The 22733-nt window shown below is 39.6% G+C and overlaps 2 protein-coding genes across 1 annotated transcript; one reads left to right on the top strand and one right to left on the bottom strand.

The window, feature by feature from the left end:
* Nucleotides 1-22733, top strand: part of LOC101164420 (uncharacterized) — a 736165-nt gene that overhangs the window by 348429 nt on the left and 365003 nt on the right.
* LOC144987889 (uncharacterized) lies at nt 1698-17910 on the bottom strand. Its single transcript, XM_078937653.1, has 3 exons — nt 16921-17910; nt 10094-10603; nt 1698-3795 (listed from the first exon to the last, which is right to left on the bottom strand). The coding sequence occupies exons 1-3, from the start codon at nt 17063-17065 to the stop codon at nt 3458-3460; spliced, it is 993 nt and encodes a 330-aa protein (XP_078793779.1). The 5' UTR covers nt 17066-17910; the 3' UTR covers nt 1698-3457.

The following is a 22733-nucleotide window of genomic DNA, read 5'->3' as shown; positions in this document are numbered from 1 at the left end:
CTTGTATGCACCTGGGATGTTGCAGTAGACTTGATCCAGTGTGTTGTTGTCTCTGGTGGGAAAGTGAATAAACTTCTGAAATTTGGGGAGCACTGCTTTGAGTTCCACATGATTGAAGTCTGATTGAATGATTCCCTATGCCCTCATGCCTTACAGAGCCACAAAGCACAGCTCTACGGGCCTGACACCAAACATGATGCTCTTTGGCCGCGAGATTACAGAACCCATGGACCTGGTCGTTGGACTTCCTCCTGAGAATCTGACTGCGGACACTGCCCCAGAGTACGTACAGCGGCTCAGAGAACGACTGGAGCTGTCCCACCAGCTAGCACGAAGCATCTTATTGTATATATTTTATCAAGTCATAGTGTCTTGTACTGTCAAGTGCAGTACAAGATCGGTGACACAGTTTGGTACCTTCTAAAAGGAACTAAACGTGTCAAGAACAAGGTGCGCAAGTTCCTGCCATCTCACGAAGGTCCCTACTTTGTTGTTGATCACCTGGACGATCTGGTGTACCGTATTAAAAAGGGACCAAGGTCGAAGGCAAAAATAGTGCACCACGACAAGCTCAAGCTATATCACTCCAGAGTTCCACTTGATGGCAGCTGGGTCTCACGGACACAGGAGAACTGCACACAGAGGAAACAAAGGCACCAATCTTTGGGGGAGGACTACGGGCCGCTGACCCTGTGGAATGAATCGTCTGACACAAAAGAGTGCATGGAGGGAACTTCAACAGTTTCAGAAGACGCTCAGACCTCCTGTGAAACTATGCTGGCCTCAGCTGGAAGACCACAGCGGGCACGGAGAGCACCAGACATGTTTGGAGAATGGATTCTTTCCTGAAGAAAGAGCTATTATGAGCTGTTTGGCTGCATGTTTTTCAGTTTGAATGAGAAGGAGTTCGGAGACGTTGTGCTGTAAGAGTTGATCTGACCAAAGAAATAAACGGCTAAAAGGCCTGTTCTAAAGCAACGGTGTCCCGCTAAATCTGTTACCATTTAAGCCCCGACCGGACTGGAGATCATAACAGCAGTTTGCGACTACGGCCCGAAGCCTCACGCTGAAGGTAACAGCATGTTTGCTTATAGTTTTTATAATCCCTGCTCCCAGTGCTTTATTATTGGCAGATCAGACCCGGAAGCACAACATTTAGCCGTGCTAACAACATTTTCAGCCATAATGGCTGAACTTAAACTGGAATAACAAGCGGATTGTGGCAAAATCTTTTTATAAAAATTACAAAGAATATTGTCAGACACAATTTATGAAGAAAATAACTTTAGGTTACAAAAGGGAACGTTAAATTAAAATATGTAGAGCCCGAGCAGATCTCCACTCTACGTAGTTTGTCCAAGTGGGGCTACCGTAGTGTGATGTTCCCTTCAGTCAATAGGACCCCGAACGGTTGTTTCACGCCGAACGGCTATTGTACCTACACCGGTACCCACACCGGCAGCCCCGTGACCCCGAAAGGGAGAAATTGTATAGAAAATGAATGAATGAATGAATGAATGACTGAATGAATGCAAAACAATCTTCTACTCACCAGGGTATCTCTTTAAACACAACTCTGTGAAACAGTACAAAGGTGAACCGAACCGAAAGTTCCGTACCGAAATGGTTTGGTACAACTACGTGTACCGTTACACCCCTATTACTTGAACTAAAAAAGTATATACTGCAGTCACTACTTTGTGTTTAAATGTTTATTAAATGTTCACTGATCACATTAAAAGTGTTAGAATTGAAGATGTATAAAAAACATTTCAACCATAGTGAAGACATTCAAGAATTAGCTCTAATGACTCAAAAACAAGCAATTCATTTCTATTTGCAGGTACATCTAAAACAATTCATTTTGTGAAAAATTTGGTGTAAAGAAGATAAAAACCTAAAAGAAATCCTAGAAAATAAGAATATCATATTATAACACTAAATTAGTAGAAAACTTCATTTTTACACATTAAATACTCACTTGTGCCTCCCTCTGATGAAGTTACTTCATCAATATGGTATGGAGGCCATCAGATTTTTGCCTCCTGTAAAATTAAGTCTTTGACTGTGGTACAGAGGTTGAGGTGTCGACCTTTTATCAGAAAAGTTTATAATTTACAGTTTACACTAACTCCTTTATTATATTGAGAAAGTCTTGTGAGTTCTCATGTGTGTTTTGAGGTTAGATAAATCATTAAAACTTTTTTTACATTCTTGACAAGAAAAAGGCTTTTCTCCTGTGTGAATTCTCATGTGTGCTTTAAGATGAGATATTTGACTAAAACTTCTTTTACATTCTTGACAAGAAAAAGGCTTTTCTCCTGTATGAATTCTCATGTGTGTTTTGAGACCAGAAGCATCACGAAAACTTGTATCACATTCTTTACAAGAAAAAGGCTTTTCTCCTGTATGAATTACCATGTGTCTTTTGAGACCAGAAGCATCAATAAAACTTGTATCACATTCTTTACAAGAAAAAGGCCTTTCTCCTGTGTGAGTTCTCATGTGTTTGTTGAGAGTATATACATCATGAAAACCTTTCTTACATTCATTACAAAAAATAAGCTTTTCTCCTGTGTGAATTCTCATGTGTCTTTTGAGATAAGATATTTGACTAAAACTTTTTTTGCATTCTTCACAAGAAAAAGGCTTTTCTCCGGTGTGAGTTCTCATGTGTGTTTTGCGGTAAGATACATCACGGAAACTTTTTTTACATTCTTTACAAAAAAAAGGCCTTTCTCCTGTGTGAGTTATCATGTGTGATTTCAGATGAGACATACGACTAAAGCTTTTCTCACATTCTTTACAAGACAATTGCTTATCTTCTGCATGGATTCTTGCATGAATTCTGAACAGATATTTGTTACAAAAGCTTTTACTACATGTTTTACAGATATAACATCTTTCATCAGACCCAGTTTCCATGTAGTCAGATGGGTTACTAATTATTCTTGAGTTTTTACCAGACCTGATAGAGGAAAGTCTCTCTTCTTTTTGAGATTGTTTGTATTTCTTTCCAAGTTTTGCCTTCTTGGAATTTTTTCTAACATCAGAGTCACACTGACCTGCTGACATGTGAAAGCTGTCCACACTTTGGACATGTCTTCTGTCTCTTCTCTTCCTTTGATCTCTGTTCTGTGGGTCTGTCTCTTCATCTGTAGTTGATGTTGATTCTTCATGTTGGTTTCCTTCTTCATCCTGACTATCAGTTACATTAAAGCTCTGCTGATTGTTTAGATTTGCTTCACTGCTCTCATTTTGGAAAGTCTGGGTCAGCTTTACAGTGAGTGATGAAACCTGTTTGTCTATTGATCTTAGCAGGAGCCCCGTCTGCAGTCACTCCTACTAGCTTTTCTAATGGTACCTTTTTCTGCACAAAGCTCCTTCACCGTGTTATAAATTTCAACTCTTCTTGTAGTTATCTGTTTGGTCAGGTGTGTCAAGAGTTCTCTTGATGTTAAAAAAACAACAACTGCGCTGTACTGCTGCTTTTCACAGACTCATCACACTGGATGCTAAACCACCTGCACTTGGCCAAGTTATCAAACATAGCTGACACTTGTCTAGACATTGTAGTAGGAATCTCGATCAAGGTATCAGTCTCCTGCTTCAGATCAAGATGCTCTTCATCCTGACTGATGCAGAGCTCCCTTGGTTCCTCTTTAATCTGTGGAGGTTCTGGTTCCTCCTGCTCCTCCTTGGTCTGTGGACGTTCCGGTTCTTCCTGTTCTACTCTGAAGTTCCTCTGCTGGATGAAGAGATCTTCCTCTCCAGTCATCCAATGCTGGGGGAGGGCTGCAGAAACACAAGTAGAGGCCATTTTATACATTATGGTGACTTTATGCATTTTTAAGTGCCAGTACAATTTTTTTTTTATTTGATTTGAAATGGTTTATTTCAAGCAATCAAATAGAAATAATACACAAAAGCAATATAATCATCAGTTATACATTCATACAGTAACTAATCAAACTTAGGATAATTAGACATAATTAATAAATATTGCTTGAAAGGGAGTGGAAGGAAGCGAACTTATATAATCCCACCCCGTTATACTATAACCATTTTATTACATGATTTATCAATATCCGGTTCCTAGGTTTTATCAGACAGAATTAACAATCATAAGGTATCAATAAAGCACATGCCAAAGATGAATTACTTAAGTACTACGTCAAAAATAACTATTTTAGAAATCAACATGGCAAATGCAGCATCTGAAATATATGCAAATTATGTTACTTTTAAAAGTCATTCATATGCTTTAAAACATAATACTATATCAGTAAAATAGACACAACACTGTTACAGGAATTTTCATAGCAAAATTTCATCAAGTATCAAAAGTTAAAAACATGTGCAAAGTTATGCTACATTAGGAAAGATTTTTGAATCAATTTATCAATTTTAGGAGCTAGTGAAGTAATATCATCAAAAGTCAATCAATTTAACAATTTTCAAAAGTGATTAATCATTTGTTTTACTCTTTTTATATTTTTTTTTGTATTTTTATTTTATTTTTTTATATAATAAAGTAATGCTGTAGAGGAAAAATAAAAAGGGTCCATAAACTGTCGAATTGTCCAAGGTTGGTATTTCTTCTATTACTGATAACAGCCGATCTTCTGGGTTTAACAGTTTATAGTTCTCTTCGATGTTATGTCTGCAGACATTAGATTCAGGTCCATATCCTTCTTCAGCTGATATCAGCTGCGGTGAAAGTTGAGGTCAAGTTGTCTGCAGGTCAGAACTCTGCTGTTATTCAGGTGACGTCAGACATACAGAGAAAGTGATGATTCCAGGTGTCATATTTCTTGAAATTATTTGGCTCTTTGATTTATTACTCCACGTTGTTTCAGACAACCGTAATCAAGCACTTCTCAAAGTCCTTCATGGTGTTCACGACCAGAACCTTGGCCCGGTCCTCTGGACCGAGTGGTTTGACGTAAATCCTGCAGCCTTTAACCCAAGTGTTCTCAATCTGCTTACGCTTCCTGAGAAGCCGTGCATGTTTGGAGATTTCAGCATTCCTTCTGGTCAGATGGTCGTTCAGATAAACAGCAGATCCTCTGAGATTTTTGCGTTGATTCATCAGAGCTAGCTTGTGTTTGTGATTCACAAACCTGATGAGGATCGCTGGTTTATCCGTCTCCTTTCTCCTGGGGAGCAGGTGGCAGGTCTCGATGGTATTGAGATCCAGGGAAATCCCTTTAGATGTGAGAAATGAATGTATTTGCTGTTCCAGCGACGCTGCACCGATCTCCGTATTAGAACTGCTAGCTACGCTAGCGCTAGCATTAGCAGTACTAGCTCCAGCTGCATTCAGCTTCGCTCGAGGCTTGATTGGTACTCCAGTGAGAATGACATTATTCATCCTTACTTGCTGTTCCACATCGTCCAGTCTTTTCTCCAGAATCTCGACCCGGTTTTCTCGCTGCTCGTTTTGAGCCCGAAATCTTCGGAACTCTTCCATCATTTCCCAAAGTGGCGTTAGCTTAGCCGACACTTGATCCATAAAACTTTTCAGCGTTTCTTGAATAATGTCAAGAGACTTTTTGAGGTCTTCGTATTCCTGGGGTTTCTTCGGGGGCATGGTCAGCTCTCTTTTTTGGAGAAAAATCAACTTTTTAAGTAATTTGAAGATAGTTGTATTCGCAGAGAGGCACGCCACGCGTCCTGCTGTATAACCCGGAACCTGATTCTGTCTCCAATTATTTTTATATGAAATTACAAAAAGGAAAAAAGTCTGAAAACAAATAGAATGTTTTAGATTCTTGCCATTATTGACAGTAAAGATGCAGGCATCTATAGTAAATGTTTGACACAGTCTCTGAGGCAAAGCACAACAACAGATGTGTTATGTTTGGAATATGCTGCTAATAAAGTTACATTCACATGCCTGTTATTGTATTTATATTATTTAGAAATCACCTCCAGGACCGAGGTCTGGGGCCCCATCAATCGGGGTCAGAAACTTGCCTGTGGTGGTGTTGGTGGGTGTGTTCATGTGTGTGTTAGCCTGGAGGTGCTGCTGGCAGCGCAGACGGTAAAAATGTGTTTAAATGGACGAGTTTCAAGATTTGATTTGAGAACTTAAAAACGTAAAATAGAATGTAAAAATCTTTTGCTTTAAAGTTTGATAAATAAAATCACAACTGACCATTTGCATCTGTTCTTTAGAGTTACAACCTCAAATCAGTGATTTCAACTGCTTGAATCTGCAAATCACAGCACACTACAAATACATTTTAAAAGAAAAATATGCTTTTTCCCTGACTTTTATTGAGAGGTGATCTCTTTGAGGTGTAAATGGAGACACGGCAGGGAGACGGCTGCCAAGTCAACAAAGTGCAATATCCGAGGAAAGACCATTCTGTAAAAATCCATCATCTCTCTAAAACAAATTAATTTCTACATTTATATGGTAATAAAGACTCCTCAGCATATTCATGCTACAATCAATATTTTGTTAAAAAGGCAATATTTATTTTATTGTATATATTTTATCAAATCATAATAGAGATATGAATCATAATAAAGGTGCTCAATAGCTCTGAGGATACTGACATTTTCTGTAGTGACTAATGACCCTGTTGTCCTACTACAACAAAGATAACTGTATGTCAATCAATTACTTTTTTTTCTTCAAATATGGATCACGATTGGTCAAAATTCTTAATAGCTGTAAAAGATACCGTACCTTACAACGTAATGTTCTGATATAATCTTTTTTGTCAATAGCCGCAGTTACATGTACATGTAATATCGGATCATATATGATCCGATATTACACTGTATTTATCCCATGAAGGGCACTTGTGAGCTGCAGCCAAACCGCACTCAGGAGGCGGTAGCGTTAAGCCGAACCGCACTCGGGAGGCGGTAGCGGCAGTTAAGGGTCTTGCCTAAGGACCCCCAGATGGTAATTGCCCCCAGTACCATTGCTCATTAGTACCATTGCCCTCTGGGAATCGAACCCTGGTTTCATGCATGGTAGCTTCCCACCTTACCAACCGAGCTACCCAGTCGGATCAATGGTCAGATTTAAATTCAACCTTGTACATGGGCCCAGAAAAACTTTTTACTTTTTACGATTAAAACAAACGTTCACAAGGTCACACTTTTGGTCAGAATAAATCATTTGGGCATGCACAGTAGTGTTGAAAATACCAGAAGCGAAAACGAGTCCCGGTGTAAACAAACTGCCACACAGTAGATAGCTGGCAGCTCGGTAATATACAAGATGATCTTCTAAACGTCCTTTATTATTGTTTTGGTTATTATGAGGCACCTGTTAGATCATCATTTTATTTTTAATCCGTGTGGTCAGTGCTTTTTTTGTGGTGGAACGGAGTCGGAAGAAGTCAGGGTTATGAGTGGGCTAACATGTGCTAACAACATCAGCCTTCTTAAAAAACCATAAATCCATGTGGGAAACGCTGCAATCTGTATCTTGGCTGCACGTAAATATGTGGGAATAACAGCAGCCTGTCCGCAAACACAGAGCTATCACTCCGACAGCAGCTATTTGGAACGGGACGTAGCTGCTGTCGTACATTACACATGTATGTTGTGTAAAATGTTAAAGTTTTATTTAAAAGAAGTGGCAGCATTTATATAGGTGGGTAGTAACAGCACTGAGTGAATGGAACCCTTATGACCCCATGGGGGGAGAAAGTCATTGTGAGAAGAAATTATCATTTTTTCTTCAACTGAAGCCTCGTTTAGACCTGCTCATTTTCTCATCAAGAGGAACACATTTTCAGATTAAGAAGTTATCAATCAAGCAATGATGATATTTACTAACACTGTACCTAAGGATGAGGAAAATGGAACTGATCTAATTTCCACTACAATGTCTAGACAAGTGTCAGCTATGTTTGATAACTTGGCCAAGTGCAGGTGGTTTAGCATCCAGTGTGATGAGTCTGTGAAAAGCAGCAGTACAGCGCAGTTGTTGTTTTTTTAACATCAAGAGAACTCTTGACACACCTGACCAAACAGATAACTACAAGAAGAGTTGAAATTTATAACACGGTGAAGGAGCTTTGTGCAGAAAAAGGTACCATTAGAAAAGCTAGTAGGAGTGACTGCAGACGGGGCTCCTGCTAAGATCAATAGACAAACAGGTTTCATCACTCACTGTAAAGCTGACCCAGACTTTCCAAAATGTCTGCATTACTGCTGTGTCATTCACCAGTAGGCCTTATGTGCAGAAGTGATTGGCTCTGACACATAATGACTCCTATTGTGAAAATCATAAACAACCTCAGCTGCAAAGCAAAACAGCACAGGATTTTTAAGGTGGTATTGGAGGAGATGTCTGCTGAATATGGTGAATATGAATATGGTGATCTGAACTTGCATTTTTGACTGACATTACTGGAAAACTAAACCACTTGATCTGCGAGCTGCAAGACAATGGCAAAACTATACATTGTTATTGACCAGCCTGCCTGAGCCAGTGTTTTTCTTGTGGGGATCTTTTCTGCCAGGGCTTGCCGGCTTGGAGGGTGGATGTTGCTGCAGTTGTCGCCCTTGCTGGGTTATCGGGAGGTTAAATTTGCAGCCTCCCGGCTGTGGAGTGGACCCCGTTGCTGTCCCTGTCTGGGTGGGCACTGTGGCAATGTTCCAATGGCCAGGCTGGCTCCTGGTATGAAGAGATTCCCAAAAACTGTTTCCTAACCGCAGAGCCAAGCATGTGTTTACATGTTTAGGTCAATAATGTGATGAACAGCTTCATGTTGTCTAGTGATGTAAGTTTTTAACCTAATTAAACCTAAACATGGCACCCTGTTACTAATCCAGTTGATATGGTCCTCCATCTGTGTCTAAGTGATATAAAAGCATTGTTTTTATATTTAGAGCTCTAAGCAACCAAACAGTATTCTATATAAAAGAGCTTTTACAATTGTGCACTTTTAGGAGTTCTCTGAGTACATATGATCAATTTATGGTGGATTTTCACAGACCTCGTTTAAAACTGAAGGTGACAGAGACTTTGGAGAAGTGTCTTCATTGTTCTGGAGTTATTTGTTTCATACACAGAAGAGTTGACTTGGTGATTTATCTTAAGAAACTTCTAAAAAAAATTATCTTTTAAAAATGCAATCTCTAATTTGGGTTTTAAATTTTGTTTTCCATTTTTTGTGCTTTTATTGGGAGGATTTGTTATTTTTTTGGTGTTTAAAGGTGCTACATACTGTATATACACATATTTTTTTAGAGACATTTGCTATATGTTGTGTTTGTTGGTGTTGTAGTTTAATTTCATTGGACGCATAGATAAGGAAAAGAAGTTGCAGCATTGATTAAAAAAGGATACAAGAGAGATTTACTGTCTTATGTTACATCTGTGACTTCCTGTGCGAGTGACAGCTTTTTTGTAGGTTTCCATCTGATAAACATGCCCTGTTAAAATCAAGCTCGTACGTTAAAGCATGTGGCGGGGCTTAGGGCTGTGACGATAACCGCATGAGGTCATCACCGCGGTGATTTTATTTTAAAAATTTGATGAAGATGAAGCTGAGGTGGAGGAAGAATCAGTCCAGAAAAAGATGTAGAGCAATTCTGACACTAAGCAGTTTTTCACTGATGTGTTCAGGTTTGAATCTTTTCTGTCTGCAGATCCATGAGCAGGACCCTGTCTTTGGGTTTTAGCTTGAAATGTAGTTTTGGAAATAGAATCTGTCTGAATGTCTGGAATTGGAGACATGGAGACATCAAAGAGGTTTAGATGGATTTTGGGTTTGACAGAGAAATCTGCTGAAAAGACCTGAACTACAAACTTAGAACCACAGACGACAAAACAGATTGTACTTTTTTATCTGCTAACAATTTTCTCTTTGATCTGTTAAGGTTTCCTGTTTGTCGTTAGCTGGAGGGACTAACTAAGATCACATGATTTGAAGAATGTTGTCGGCTGCACTGACCAACAATGTCTATTGTCTTTTCAACTAGAAGGGACAGAAGAGACTCTTCCAGGACACGCTGTTGATGGACTGCATGTTTGGAGAGCTTGAAGCTCAAGATAGAACCGTTGTTGAAGTGAACATACCGATAGTGTGGAGATGAAGATCAGAGTCACACTGACCTGCTGACATGTGAGAGCTGTCCACACTTTGGACATGACTTCTGTCCCTCCTCTTCCTCTGATCTCTGCTCTGTGGGTCTGTCTCTTCATCTGTAGTTGATGTTGATTCTTCATGTTGGTTTCCTTTTTTATCCTGACTATCAGTTACATTAAAGTTCTGCTGTTCTTCTTTAATCTGCAGAGGTTCTGGTTCCTCCTGTTCCTCTTTAATCTGTGAAGGTTTTGGTTCCTTTGGTTCCTCTTTAATGTGTGGAGGTTTTGGTTCCTTTGGTTCCTCTTTAATCTGTGGAGGTTCTGGTTCTTCCTGTTCCTCTTTAATCCATGGAGGTTCTGGTTCCTCTTGTTCCTCTTTAATCTGTGGAGGTTCTGGTTCTTCCTGTTCCTCTTTAATCTGTGGAGGTTTTGGTTCCTGCAGTTCTTCTTTAATCTGTAGAGGTTCTTGTTCCACTCTGAAGTTCCTCTGCTGGTTGCAGAGATTTTCCTCTTCAGTCATCCAATGCTGGGGGAGGACTGCAGGGACACAAAAACAACACTTAAACATTTTCTTTAAACCTTTTATACGTTTCCAGGACTTTTGGATTTTTTCAAGCATCACTAAACACTGTGATCATTGGAGAAAATGTTTGAGGAGTCTGGAGGACCAGTAGAGACTCATGGAAATAAATAAATCGAATATAAATAATTGAATAAATGCGTCATTCATTTATTTGAAATTGTCAATAAATAATAAAATTTGAAATCAAAACATAAATGCTTAATTATATATAGAATACTAATTAAAAAAGAATCTTACATTTTTTCATGACAATTTTAATAATTGTATGGTTTTAAAACTGTACGGCATTGCAAAGGTGAGGATTTCAAAGATAAATGCATGGTGCCTACAGTGAAACATGGTGGTGGCAGTGACCTGGTGTGGGGCTGCATGAGTGCTGCTGGTGTGGGGGAGCTGCATTTCATTGATGGGATCATGAACTCAACAATGTAGTGCTCTATACTGAAGAAGAAGAAGATGCTGCCATTACTTCATTGGTCATTGAGCACTTTTCCAACACGACAATGATCCAAAACACACTTCTAAAGCTACTGCTGTATTTTCTGAGGAAGAACAGGGTGAAGGTGATTGAACGGCCAAGTATGTCTCCTGATCTGTACCCTATCCAACACCTGTGGGGAATTCTGAAGAACAAGTTCAGCATCACTCTCCATCCAGGCTCTAAAATAGGTTTTTCTTGAAGAATGGAAAAAGATAGATGTTGTAACATGTCAGCAACTTTTTCATTCTATGCCTTCAAGACTTGGTGCTGTCTTTAAAAAAAATCACAGTGCTCATACAAAATACTAGATGTAGTCGTTTTTGTTGCAGGGTTGATTTGCTTAAACCAATTGAAGAAAAATGGAAGATTATGCAATCTAAGTTAGATCATTAAACTTTATTTCATGTTATATAGTTAAAGAAGTTTTCAATAGAAGTCAACTTTGTGTAAAGTTTGGAAATGTTTCTTTTGCTCATTGAGCTTCGGATTAAATTAGTACTTTTTAAAAGGGTTGTTGTACTCATTTATGCTGAACTTTGTCTTTGGGAATTTATTCTTTTGGGAATTTAATCTCATATTTGGGGCTGCAGTGGCTCAGTGGTTGAGCTGGTCGGACAATGATTGAAGGGTCGGTGGTTAGATTCCCCCAGTCCAATGTTGTTGTTGTGTCCGTGAGCAAGAGCTCCTCCACTGTTGTGTGTGAATGTGTATGAATGTCCAGGTGATGGTCAGAGGGGCAGCTGTGGGTAAATCAGTAGTTACCATCACCAAGTATGAATGAGGAGTGAATGAATAACGGACACATTGTAAGCGCTTTGAGCATCTGGAAAAGTGCAGATGAATCCAATCCATCATCATTATTGTTGTTGTTTTCCACATATTCAATGACAAACGACAGATTTTGTGTTAATAAAAAGACTTCTGTTCAGCTAATTTAGAATAAGATCAATTTATAAAAGTAGCCTTTATGGAAGTATTAAATATGATAATAAATTCTCACAAGCCACAGAATAATGTTAACATCCACCTTCTTTTATCGCTTTTTGGGGCAAATTATGATTTTTACAAAACAAATCAGCGATGCCAGAAGTCGTGTCCAGACAGGGGAAAAGAATTCTACAACAACGACATGGTCCGATATTGAAGTGATCATATTGGCTCAGGTGTAGCCACGCCCCTCTGTCTCCAGCCTTGATCCGACTGGTTCTGCAAACCACGCCTTCAGTCCTCTGCATGTCACCATACTAGTCCATAGAGATGGGAATAGAAGCCACTGGAAGCTTTCCTTGGGGTTCATGTAATTGTGCCAGAAAAATGTACCAACCATTCAGAGCTTTGAAACCACAAAAAGCAGCGACATCTGGTGGTGGTCTGGACGTATATCATCTGCTTCAACTAAGCTCCTTGTAACTTTTCAGTATGGATATTATAATATTAGTATATTATTATTATAATATAATGAAAAAACTTAAAACAAAACAATTTTGTTAATAGTGATAAAAAACAATGTAAAACAACACAATGAGTTACGTTTTCTGTCAGAAGTGCTTTATACAGCAAAATACACATCACATGAAGAAAATAAACGCAAGGCAAAAAAAGGAAGAAAAAAAAAGAAAACTGGTCTTGAACCAAGAATCTCTGGATACAGAAGCTATGACTTTATCTCTGAGCTATCTCTACAACAACAGTACATCCTTGCCATTGTTTATTCGTAGAAGTATTTTCATTATTGATAATGTTCATAGTGTATTGTCTTAATTGGAGAAAAAGTGTTGAAACGATCCTGAGCAGCAGTACATTTTAAACCAGGAGCCGTAAAGTGCAGTGAACTGATGCTGATTCCAATACAGGAGAAACAATAGAACTGGTCGGGAAACATTCGGGATTCATTTGTTTTTTAGAGAATAGCGCGCCCAACTTTTCAAACACAAGTGACATCTGAACCGTGGTTCAACCAAACGATGCATTTGGTGATTCATACGTCATCAACCACGTGATCTGCACTAGTTGACACACGCCCAGAAACAACCGCGGTCAAGTGAGCCGACAACTGCGGAAGTGCGGTCTTGCTAGCCGTCACTGACTTTCTGCATGCGCGTTTACATCATAGTTTACGGTACACACCCCCAGCGAGCTGGAAAGACGGCATAAAGCGCTGATAGCACCCATGTCACTGTTACCCATTATAGAAATAACATGGACTGTACTCTGAAATAATGTGAACCATCCAAAATACCATTTATCAAAAGATGACAGAAAATTTTCACTGGAATATTGTTGCTAATAATGTTCGCGATCATATCAGCAAGTTTGATGAAAATTGACTGTAGAAAAGTAAAGATATTGACATATTAGACCAATTCAGGCTTCCTCATACATAGTCATAGTATAACATTTGAACCATCCAAAATACTCCTTTATCAAAGGTGACGCAAAATTTTCCCTGGATTATGGTTGCTAACGATGTTCACGATTATCTTAGCAAGTTTGATGAAAATTGACTGTAGAAAAGTAAAGATATTTACATAATAGACCAATTTAGACTTCCTCTTACATAGTCATAGTAGAACATGTGAACCATCCAAAATACTCCTTCATCAAAAGGTGACGCAAAACTTTCACTGGAATATGTTAGTAATGATGTTCACTAACATCACAGCAGGTTTGAAGAAAAATTATTGCAAAAAAATACCCTGTATTTACCTAATATGGAGGTTAATAAACATGTTATACTCCGACTATGAATGAGGAGGCCAGAATTGGTATACAATATCAATATATGTATTTTTCTACAGTCAAATTTCTTCAAATTTGCTGTGATGGTCATGAACATCAATAACAACAATATTCCAGTGAAAACTTTGCGTCACCTTTTGATGAAGGAGTATTTTGGATGGTTCAAATGTTTTAATTTAACTATAAAGGCAGGATGCTTAGGAGAACTATAACTTTAATTTCTCTAATATTCTACAGTCATTCTTCTTCCAACTTGCTGTAATGATCATGAACATCATTATCAACCATAATCCAGTGAAATTTCTGCGTCACCTTTGAAAAAAGTGGTATTTTGGATGGTTCAAATGTTATATTATGACTATGTATGAGGAAGTCTAAATTGGTCTAATATGTCAATATCTTTACTTTTCTACAGTCAATTTTCATCAACCTTGCTGATATGATCGTGAACATCATTACCAACCATATTCCAGTGAAAATTTTCTGTCACCTTTTGATAAAGTGGTATTTTGGATGGTTCACATGTTTTACTTTAACTGTCAAGGCAGGATGCTTAGGTGTACTATAATGTCAATATCTTTAATTTTCTCCAGTCAAATTTCTTCAAACTTGCTGTGATGTTAGTGAACATCATTACCAACAATAATCCAGTGAAAGTTTTGCGTCACCTTAAATAAAGCAACATTAGAAAGAGTTGACAGGACCAGATGTGATTTTACTTGGAGTTTCTTCATTTCTGCTTGATTCCATTCCATGTCATGCTCAACAACCCACAAAACACTCTTGTCAGTGTTGAATCTTACTTTTAGAATCTGTCTGATTGATTATATTTCAGACAAAACATGTTATTTCTGGTAGTTTATTATGGAATGAACAGACATGCAATCCAAATGAATACATTTGTACATCAAATAACGATACAGGGCATGCAATAACTCTCATTTATTTCAGAGTACAGTACATGTCATTTCTATAATGGGTAACAGTGACATGGGTGATATCTGCGCTTTATGCCGTCTTTCCAGCTTGCTGGGTGTGTGTACTGTAAACTAACCGCATGCTAAAAGTCAGTGACGGCTGGCGTGACCGCACTTCCGCAGATGTCGGCTCACTTGATCGCGGTCAGAAACATTGTGCTGAAACACTCTGTTTCATGAAGGTTAAGTGAGCGTCGGAGCATCTGTGTTAAACGGGCCATCCCTACTAGTCCATTTAAGGTGTTCATGCAAATGTCTGTTAGCGCTGTTAATATTTCATCATGCCTTTGTTTACTATGGAGTGATATTTCTGCCACCACGTTGCACACAAACTTTCTAAGTTGAACACAAAACTTTCTACGTTTTTTGCTCAAAAAAAATTTTTTTTGCTCTCATAATTTTTTTTTGTTTTCAAAAACGTTTTTTTGCGTTTGCAAAACACTTTTTTTCGCGTGCGTTGTGTCAAATCTCGCTTTTGTCTTCTCTTTGATTTTGCTGACTACTTTGAGCGAGACTTAGCGTGACATGACTGCCACTGACATCGCCAAAAAGAAATTCGCATGCGTTGTGTGTCATCTCACTTTTTTCCTATCTTTGCTGAATTAAGTTTCGTATTGACGTGACCAAGCTGCCATCAAACAGCTGCTGATTGGTCCAGATTCTAACCAATCAAGTGTCTCTGACGGTTATTGACGGATATTGACGGTACGCTGAGGCAGACATGGACTTTAGACTTTGTGTCGGTTCTTTTCGTACAGGGTTCTGCCGTTTTCAACGAGTCTGGCCCGTTTCTCTCAGAGTAAAACCCAGAAGGAGCAGCAAAGCAGCTAAAATCAAACAGAGTTTAGTATTTATTCATGTCAGTGTAGTGATGAACGTGTTTAAAATGTCTGCAGCAGAAAAAAACATGTCCAAACTCCGACTCCGTCCAGCAGGGAAGCAACACTTTTTAAGATTTGTATCTGAATTATTGTTCTATTTTAGTCAAAAATGGTTGAAATATTAAGAGAAAATAGCATTTTTTATGACTAATATTTTTTAACTTTGGAAAACCGCTTACAAGTTCTAAAACATAAATGGTAATAAAAGTCAAAAAATGCCTCTTCTTTGTTATATACATTGAGTTTACTGTGGTGAGCCATCATTCTTCTGCTTATTATTGCTGTTCATCTGATCCCAAACACGTTTGCAGCATTAAATAATATGTGCTTTGAATCTTTTATTGTTTTGTTTTAACAAACAGACCTTAAAGAAAATCCACCTTTTCACTAATAATTTGCTCTGCAGGATTCACAGATCACACACAGACATGTTGATTTAATGTCAGCAGATAAACTTTACAGTTTCAGGAGATCCTCAGCCATAAATTCACAATATCTGACTAAATAAAAATGAACGAATGCTAAAAAAAGAAAGTATGAATTATTGTTAAAATTATATTTAAAAAAATGAAAACGTCTTCATCCAAAAATACAAAAATGAGGGTAAAAAGAGCTGGTTCAGCCTAGGCAGCAGACACCATGTTTGATTCATATGGCAATGTGATTGGTTAGAATCTGGACCAATCAGCAGCTGTTTGATGGCAGCTTGGTGACGTCAAACCGAAACTTAACTCAGCAAAGATAGGAAAAAAGTGAGATGACACACAACGCATGCGAATTTCTTTTTGCCGATGCCAGTGGCAGTCATATCACGCTAAGTCGCGCTCAAAGTAGTCAGCAAAATCAAAGATAGGACAAAAGCGAGATTTGACACAATGCACGCGAAAAAATGTGTTTTGCAAACGCAAAAAACGGTTTTGAAAGCAAAAAAAAAGTTTTTGAAAGCAAAAAAAAAAAACAATTTTTGAGAAAAAAACGTAGAAAGTTTTGTGTTCAACGTGGTGGCAGAAATATCACTCCATAGTTTACGCTTAATTTACCAACTAACAACTCCAAGCTAACATTAGCGGTGATGCTATGACGGCAGAACCATTGGAGCTATAATCCAGCCACACAGTTTGGATCCAGATAGCAGCTTAGACGAGGAAAACAAAGACATTCATGGGTCTATGTGTCTGCAGCAGTGAACGTACCAACTATGTTGAGCTGCAGCTGCGGGTTCCAGCTGCTATCCAGCAGTCTGCGCTGACGACGGAGCTCCTCCTCGTTCTGGACGATGGTTCCTTCAGCAGCAGAAAGTTGTTCTCTGACAGAACCTTCCTGAGGTTCTGAAGACATGGTTCCTGCTCCGATCTTCAGCTCCAACTCCCACAAACACCGCCGTCCTCTTCACTGCAGCTCCGATCGATCATCTGCTAGTCTCACAATCACAGCAATCCACGTTGTCTTTCCGTTCAACACTTCTTCACTCATTTACGACACTTTGGAAAATGCTGAGAGTTCCCTCACGAACCACGTATTAGAGGGCTGCATTGGGATCGGGTCCCGCCGGGTCCCGCGGGACCCAACCCAAATCTCGCGGGATTGGGCGGTTTGGATTGTGCTGCGGGCGGGAGCGGGCGGCAAAAAATAAACCCCGCGGGATCAGTGCTGGCATGAATATCTCATGAATATATATTAGCGGACTACGTTAGGCTGTGCAGCTGTTGGATTCTTATGTACTGAAGCTCCGTGAAGGCACCAGGTAGAGACGCCTAATGGCCTCTGTCATCTAACCTGTTGTTGGGGGTGCGCCCCGCCCCGCGTCTTACCAAGAGCGCGCTTCAGGCCGTGTGTCTGCGTGCGCACACACGCACACTTTTAACCGAACAGGATTTGTGAAAATATATTTAATATTTAAGTTGCACATTACACAAGAGGAATGCATCAAAAGATGAGGCTGGAGGAGGACATGAATCTCTTTAATAATATCAATAAAAATACGTGTTTTTTTCCTGCGGGACGGGAGACGATACAAAATCAATGCATCTCTATTACTGTGTGGGACTAAATTCTCTGAGTTTTGCGGGTGCGGGCGGGAGTGGACATACATATTGCGGGAGCGGGCGGGAGTGTAACGCATACGTTGCGGGAGCGGGCGGGATTGGTCAGAAACTCAGCGGGCGCGGGCGGGAGCGGGATGAAGAAATTAGTCCCGCGCAGGGCTCTACCACGTATCGTCCTTTCTGTCCAAAAACCTCACAAACGTCCCAACAAAACACCACCGTCCTCTCAACACAAGCTAACGCTACTAGCGCCTCGTGCTGTTTACTTCCGGGTTACGTGCAGAAACTTTATTTAAAAAGAAACGTTTAAACTGCTTAACTGAACTTCAATATGGTTCAAAAAGATTCCAATACTTTATACAGTTTTAAATTAGGACATAATAAAAAAGAAAATAGAAATAGAAAAAAATGTATCGAGAAAACCTTTTGAGAGCTGTTGTGACGTCATCACACTGTTTCGTTCTGATTCCAATGTTCAGATTTGACAAGAAAACGCATCAGAGGTTAAATTAACCTTAATTACATTTGTTTATTGTATTCCTGAAGTAGAGTAAATGATAAAGAAATGTCTTCAGTAAACAAAGAAAAATTATTGAAAAAGAAATTTAACATCAAAAAAACTTAAATAACTGTTTTTAAAGAGAATAATTACAAGTATAAATAAACATTAAACTGTAGTCAAAAACAAAGACAAATATTATTTTAGAAATGCTTTCGGTGAAAAAACAATACAGAGGTTTCTGGATTAGTTAAATTAGATTAACACATTTATGATGTATATAACTGAGATATAACATCATGAAAGAAAAGTGGAAACAAATAAATGAACAATGAAAGATTTTTAGAATGCGAACATTTTTCACCGACATTTTGCAAAGATTGTAACGCTGTTTTTTGTTTCTGTGTCGTCTTCAAAGACTTGTTTAATAATAAAAAAACTGGAGTTCTTAATTATTATTTCAGGTTGACACAAAATAAACACTAAAGGATTTTTTTTCCTTCTTAATAACTATTTAAATATCACATGTAGTTTCTATAAAATATTAATTCTTGCTGGTTTTATTTGAACCCTTTCAGCTTTTTCCAGGTCTGAGAGTGTTAACGGAAATGAAAATATTTGACAATCCAGTTGATGAGAAGCTGCAGAAAGACTGAAATCCATCAGATTGTAAAAACGTAGAGGTGGTCCTTTGATGATGATGATGTGATGAAGATCAGACGCTGATGTCACTGATGTTCTGGCTGTTGATGGGCTGGATGTGGGTCCTGGTGGTGCTGAAGAATGAAAGATCCTTCTCCCTGCAGTCATTCCTGAAGGAAGCTGATTGCAGCTGTTCTCTCCTGACAGATGGAATGATGGGAAATGAAGTTCATTTTGAAGTGTGGTCCAAGCAGAACAGAAAGGTCTCACCTCAAAGTCAGGACTTGGATCAGCTGCTGTTCTCTGGGAGCGTGCACGTGCTGCTGCATGTGCTTCTGTCATGGCGTTCTGGATGAGCTGCTGAGGTCTGTTTGCATCAAGACTCTCAGCTGCTTTAGTCAAACTGCTGAGCGATGGAACAATGGAGCCGTTTCTGAAGGAAGAGGATCAAACATGATGCTCTGCATCCGTTTGCTTCAGGAAGTGGAGGTTTTTTAGAGTCTCCAGACTGTTTCTGAACGGCCAAAGAAAAGCAGCTGATGTGGTTCTGTCTCCTACCAGCAGGGAGCGCTCTCAGCCGGACAGAACAGATCCTCAATGCTGCTCTGAGAAGGACTCTTCTGTTCCAGAAGCAGAGACTGTTCACATCCAGGAGAATCTGGACTCCAATGAATCCCAGAGAATCTCCTCTCTGCTGTTTGGACACTTTGACCAGCAGAGGGCAGCAGAACTTTCAGCAAAAGTCAATCAGTCAGACGCCTGATCCAAATGTGGATTTTTGAAATGTTCTTCATGAGATTCAAACTGAACCTGCTGCAAATGCAGGCTCTGGTTCTAACTGCTGGATCAGAAGTGGAATGTGAGCTGTAGTGGTGTGTCTGCAGCTGGATGTGGAACACATGAGGGAGGGGTCAAAGGTCAATCTTTCTTCCAAACAAATGTTGTCAGTCTATTCTCCAACAATGCTCCAACATCTTCAAAGGTTTTTGGTCCCAAATCCAGAGTGTAGCTGGTAGGACGTGATCATTTCAGCCTCAGATTTGGGATCTGTCATCTCTCTGCCACCGTGACACCGAGTGATGAGTTCATGCTCCAAAGCGGCCCGATCGCTGGCTTTAGGGACTATTCCAAAAGCTTTCAATGATGGCGGGGAATGAACATTAGGAACAGATGACGGCTTGAAATGTCTGCTGTTGGTTTCTGATCCAGACAGAAATTCAATCAAATGTCTGTGAATCCATGATTTCCTTAGAATCTTTGACTCTAGATTCAGATCCATCTGGTTCAAAGGATGAAACTGCAGCTAAAAGTCTTTCAAAAGTCCAAATCCTCAAAGATGAAACAGAAAGTTCCTAGAAAGTCAAATGAAAAACAATCAGATTGTCTTAGATAAACCCGTTTGGAAGTTAAAGCATAGAAACAAAGAAAGTTCCAAAAGCTAAAAGCCTTAAATAAAGAAAAGTCCAAAGAAAAACAGAAATCCCACATTTGGATCAGTAAAGACATGAATTCTCCAGAAAGATCCAGAAACAGCTCTGAGCAGCAGCCATGAAGGGACTGAGAACAGACGGACATCAAAGCAGAATCCAAGCAGCACCTTCATCCTGATGAAGCTCCGCCCTCTGACCTTCAGCAGTCATCTCCAGGCTCCGCCCCCAGTCTGTGACGGCTGGATGATGCTGTCCTCCACCTGCAGCTGGACCTGGATGTTCTCTCAGACCATGTGGCCTCATGGATCAGAAGGTTGAGGGTTCAAGTCCCTTCATGGTTGAAGTCAGACAGAAAGTGAAGAAGAGGGAACATTCAGAGCAGTTTCTGTGCTGTTTGCTTCCTCATGAGTCACGTCTAGATCAGGTCTGGATCCCAGTCAGAAAGTGATCAGGAAATCTGCAGATCAAACCTTCATTTACTGAAATGGAAAACATCAACTGACTTTCTACAGATTCTACTTCCATTCATCAAACTCCAACAGGAAGAAGATTTACAATCAATCAAATCTGTTGATTTCCTGACAAACGTTGTTTTCTCTTCCTGTTTGAATGTTTGATTGTTTTCAAACATGAAGAGAGTTTTTTTTTTTTCCTATTTTTAGCTTAAATTTCTGTTGAAATGTAAAGGTTCATTCAGAATTCCCCAGTGGCCTCATGTTGGAAGAGGGGCTTCATGAGATGCTGCTGGGGGCGGAGCTTGAACACACACCGCTTCCTGGAACCCAAACTCAGGCTAAGTGGAGGAAAAGTTGGGATTTCTGGTGTTTGTAAAGATCTGGAATGGTTTCCTCCCACAAAAAGGCCTTTTTCTAGTTTCCTGCAGATGAATTCTTTTCCTGCTGGGAGTTCTCATCTGGGTTTGCAGATTCTTAGTTGGAGGAAAACTTGGAGCAAATTCTTCCCAGAAAAAGGATTTTCTCTGGAGTGAATTGACATGAACACAGTGAGTTTGGACTGAAAGCAGCAACAGGGAGGAGATGTTAGAGCTTCATCAGAAAACAGCTTTCTGGAGGAGTTGGAAGACGTCAACAGTCACAGTGATGGTGAGGAGGAGGAGCTAAGACTTCCAAAGTCAGAGCTAAAGATGGAGGAGCAGCAGGAGGAGGTTCTTCACTGAAGGAGAGCACAAGTCCAGCTTGTCAGTGCTTTGCTGATTGGCTAGTTGGATGTGTTCTTTGATGAGCTTTTCAATCTGACGTCTGCTTGGAGGACTGTTTTCATCCTTTTGGATGATTCCACTATTTGAACCAGACCTGGGGCCTGTTTCAGAAAGGAGGTTAAGTGTAAACTCTGAGTGCGTTAACCCTGAAATCAGGGAAACCCTGGGTTTTCCGTTTCAGGAACCTGCAGTGAAGGCAGCCATGTTGGAGCCTCACACATGTTCTCATTAGGATCAAATGAACCAGTGTGTTTGAGACTGAAAGAAAGACTGAAGGACAAAGAAATATGAAGATTCATTAAGGATCAAATCCAGACTTTATTCATGTCTTCAGACAAAAAAGCTGCAGACATTTTACAGACACAATTGAGGTTTTCAACACTTTTCTGAGCGGAAGATGCAGTTCTGGATACAGCCAGAAGGTGTCGCCCTTCTCATTTCTAATCCAAGTTCAAACTACAGACCTGACTGATTTGGTTTGGTTTTTGTTATTTTAGCCATCATGTATGAAGACATCAGACCTAGAATTACAGAAAAAATCATCAAAAATGTTTAATAAACTTTTTTATTTATTTAAATGTTATTTATTTAAATGTTTTAATAAACTGTAAATGTATAATTTCTGTCTATTGGAAGTCATTTGAAGTGAAGCTGTGAAAGTGACCACATTTGTTCAACAACCTCATAGCAACAAGAAACAAAGCAGATTTCTCTCCAAAGAAGTTTTTTTCCTCCGTTTTCCATCCAAACAAAGACAAACAGATGTTCTGTTTGGCAGAAATGTGTTTCCACCCAGAGGAACCTGCAGCAGCTGCTGATCCATCAGAAGATTCTGGACCTGCAGAGACTTCCCACACAGCTGCCTCTGCCTCCAAAGAAGCTGCTGATCTGCATGGAGAGAGAGAGAGCTCCAAGTCTCTGCAACCAAAGCAAAGAAGCAACCAGAGAACAGAAGCACAGAGCTGAAGCAAACATCCCAGAACGTTTGCTTTGGGAGTCCCACCTTCAGTTTGATCCGCTTCAAGACAAAGTCCCACATGAAAGAGATCAAAGTGAGCTAACCAAGCGCTTCATCCAAGAGAAGCAGCTCCAAAGCACAAAGACTCCGTCTGGTTGCAGGAACTCTGGGAAAGAAGGAGCAGGAGGAACTCCTGCAGGAATCTCTGCAGGA

This window comes from Oryzias latipes, chromosome 2 (genome assembly GCF_053564925.1).
Source record: "Oryzias latipes strain Hd-rR chromosome 2, Olatipes_Hd-rR_3.1".
Lineage (NCBI taxonomy): Eukaryota > Metazoa > Chordata > Actinopteri > Beloniformes > Adrianichthyidae > Oryzias > Oryzias latipes.
This window is presented reverse-complemented; position numbering and strand designations above follow the sequence as displayed.

What these genes read in the sequence shown, in the direction of transcription:
- LOC144987889 (XM_078937653.1), bottom strand. Translation starts at nt 17,065, where the DNA reads ATGTCTTCAGAACCTCAGGAAGGTTCTGTCAGAGAACAACTTTCTGCT. An exon ending in GCTGCAGCTCAACATAGTTG is followed by an intron (nt 10,604 to 16,920) that starts GTACGTTCACTG and finishes GTGTCCCTGCAG; the next exon opens with TCCTCCCCCAGCATTGGATG. An exon ending in CAGCTCTCACATGTCAGCAG is followed by an intron (nt 3,796 to 10,093) that starts GTCAGTGTGACT and finishes GTGTTTCTGCAG; the next exon opens with CCCTCCCCCAGCATTGGATG.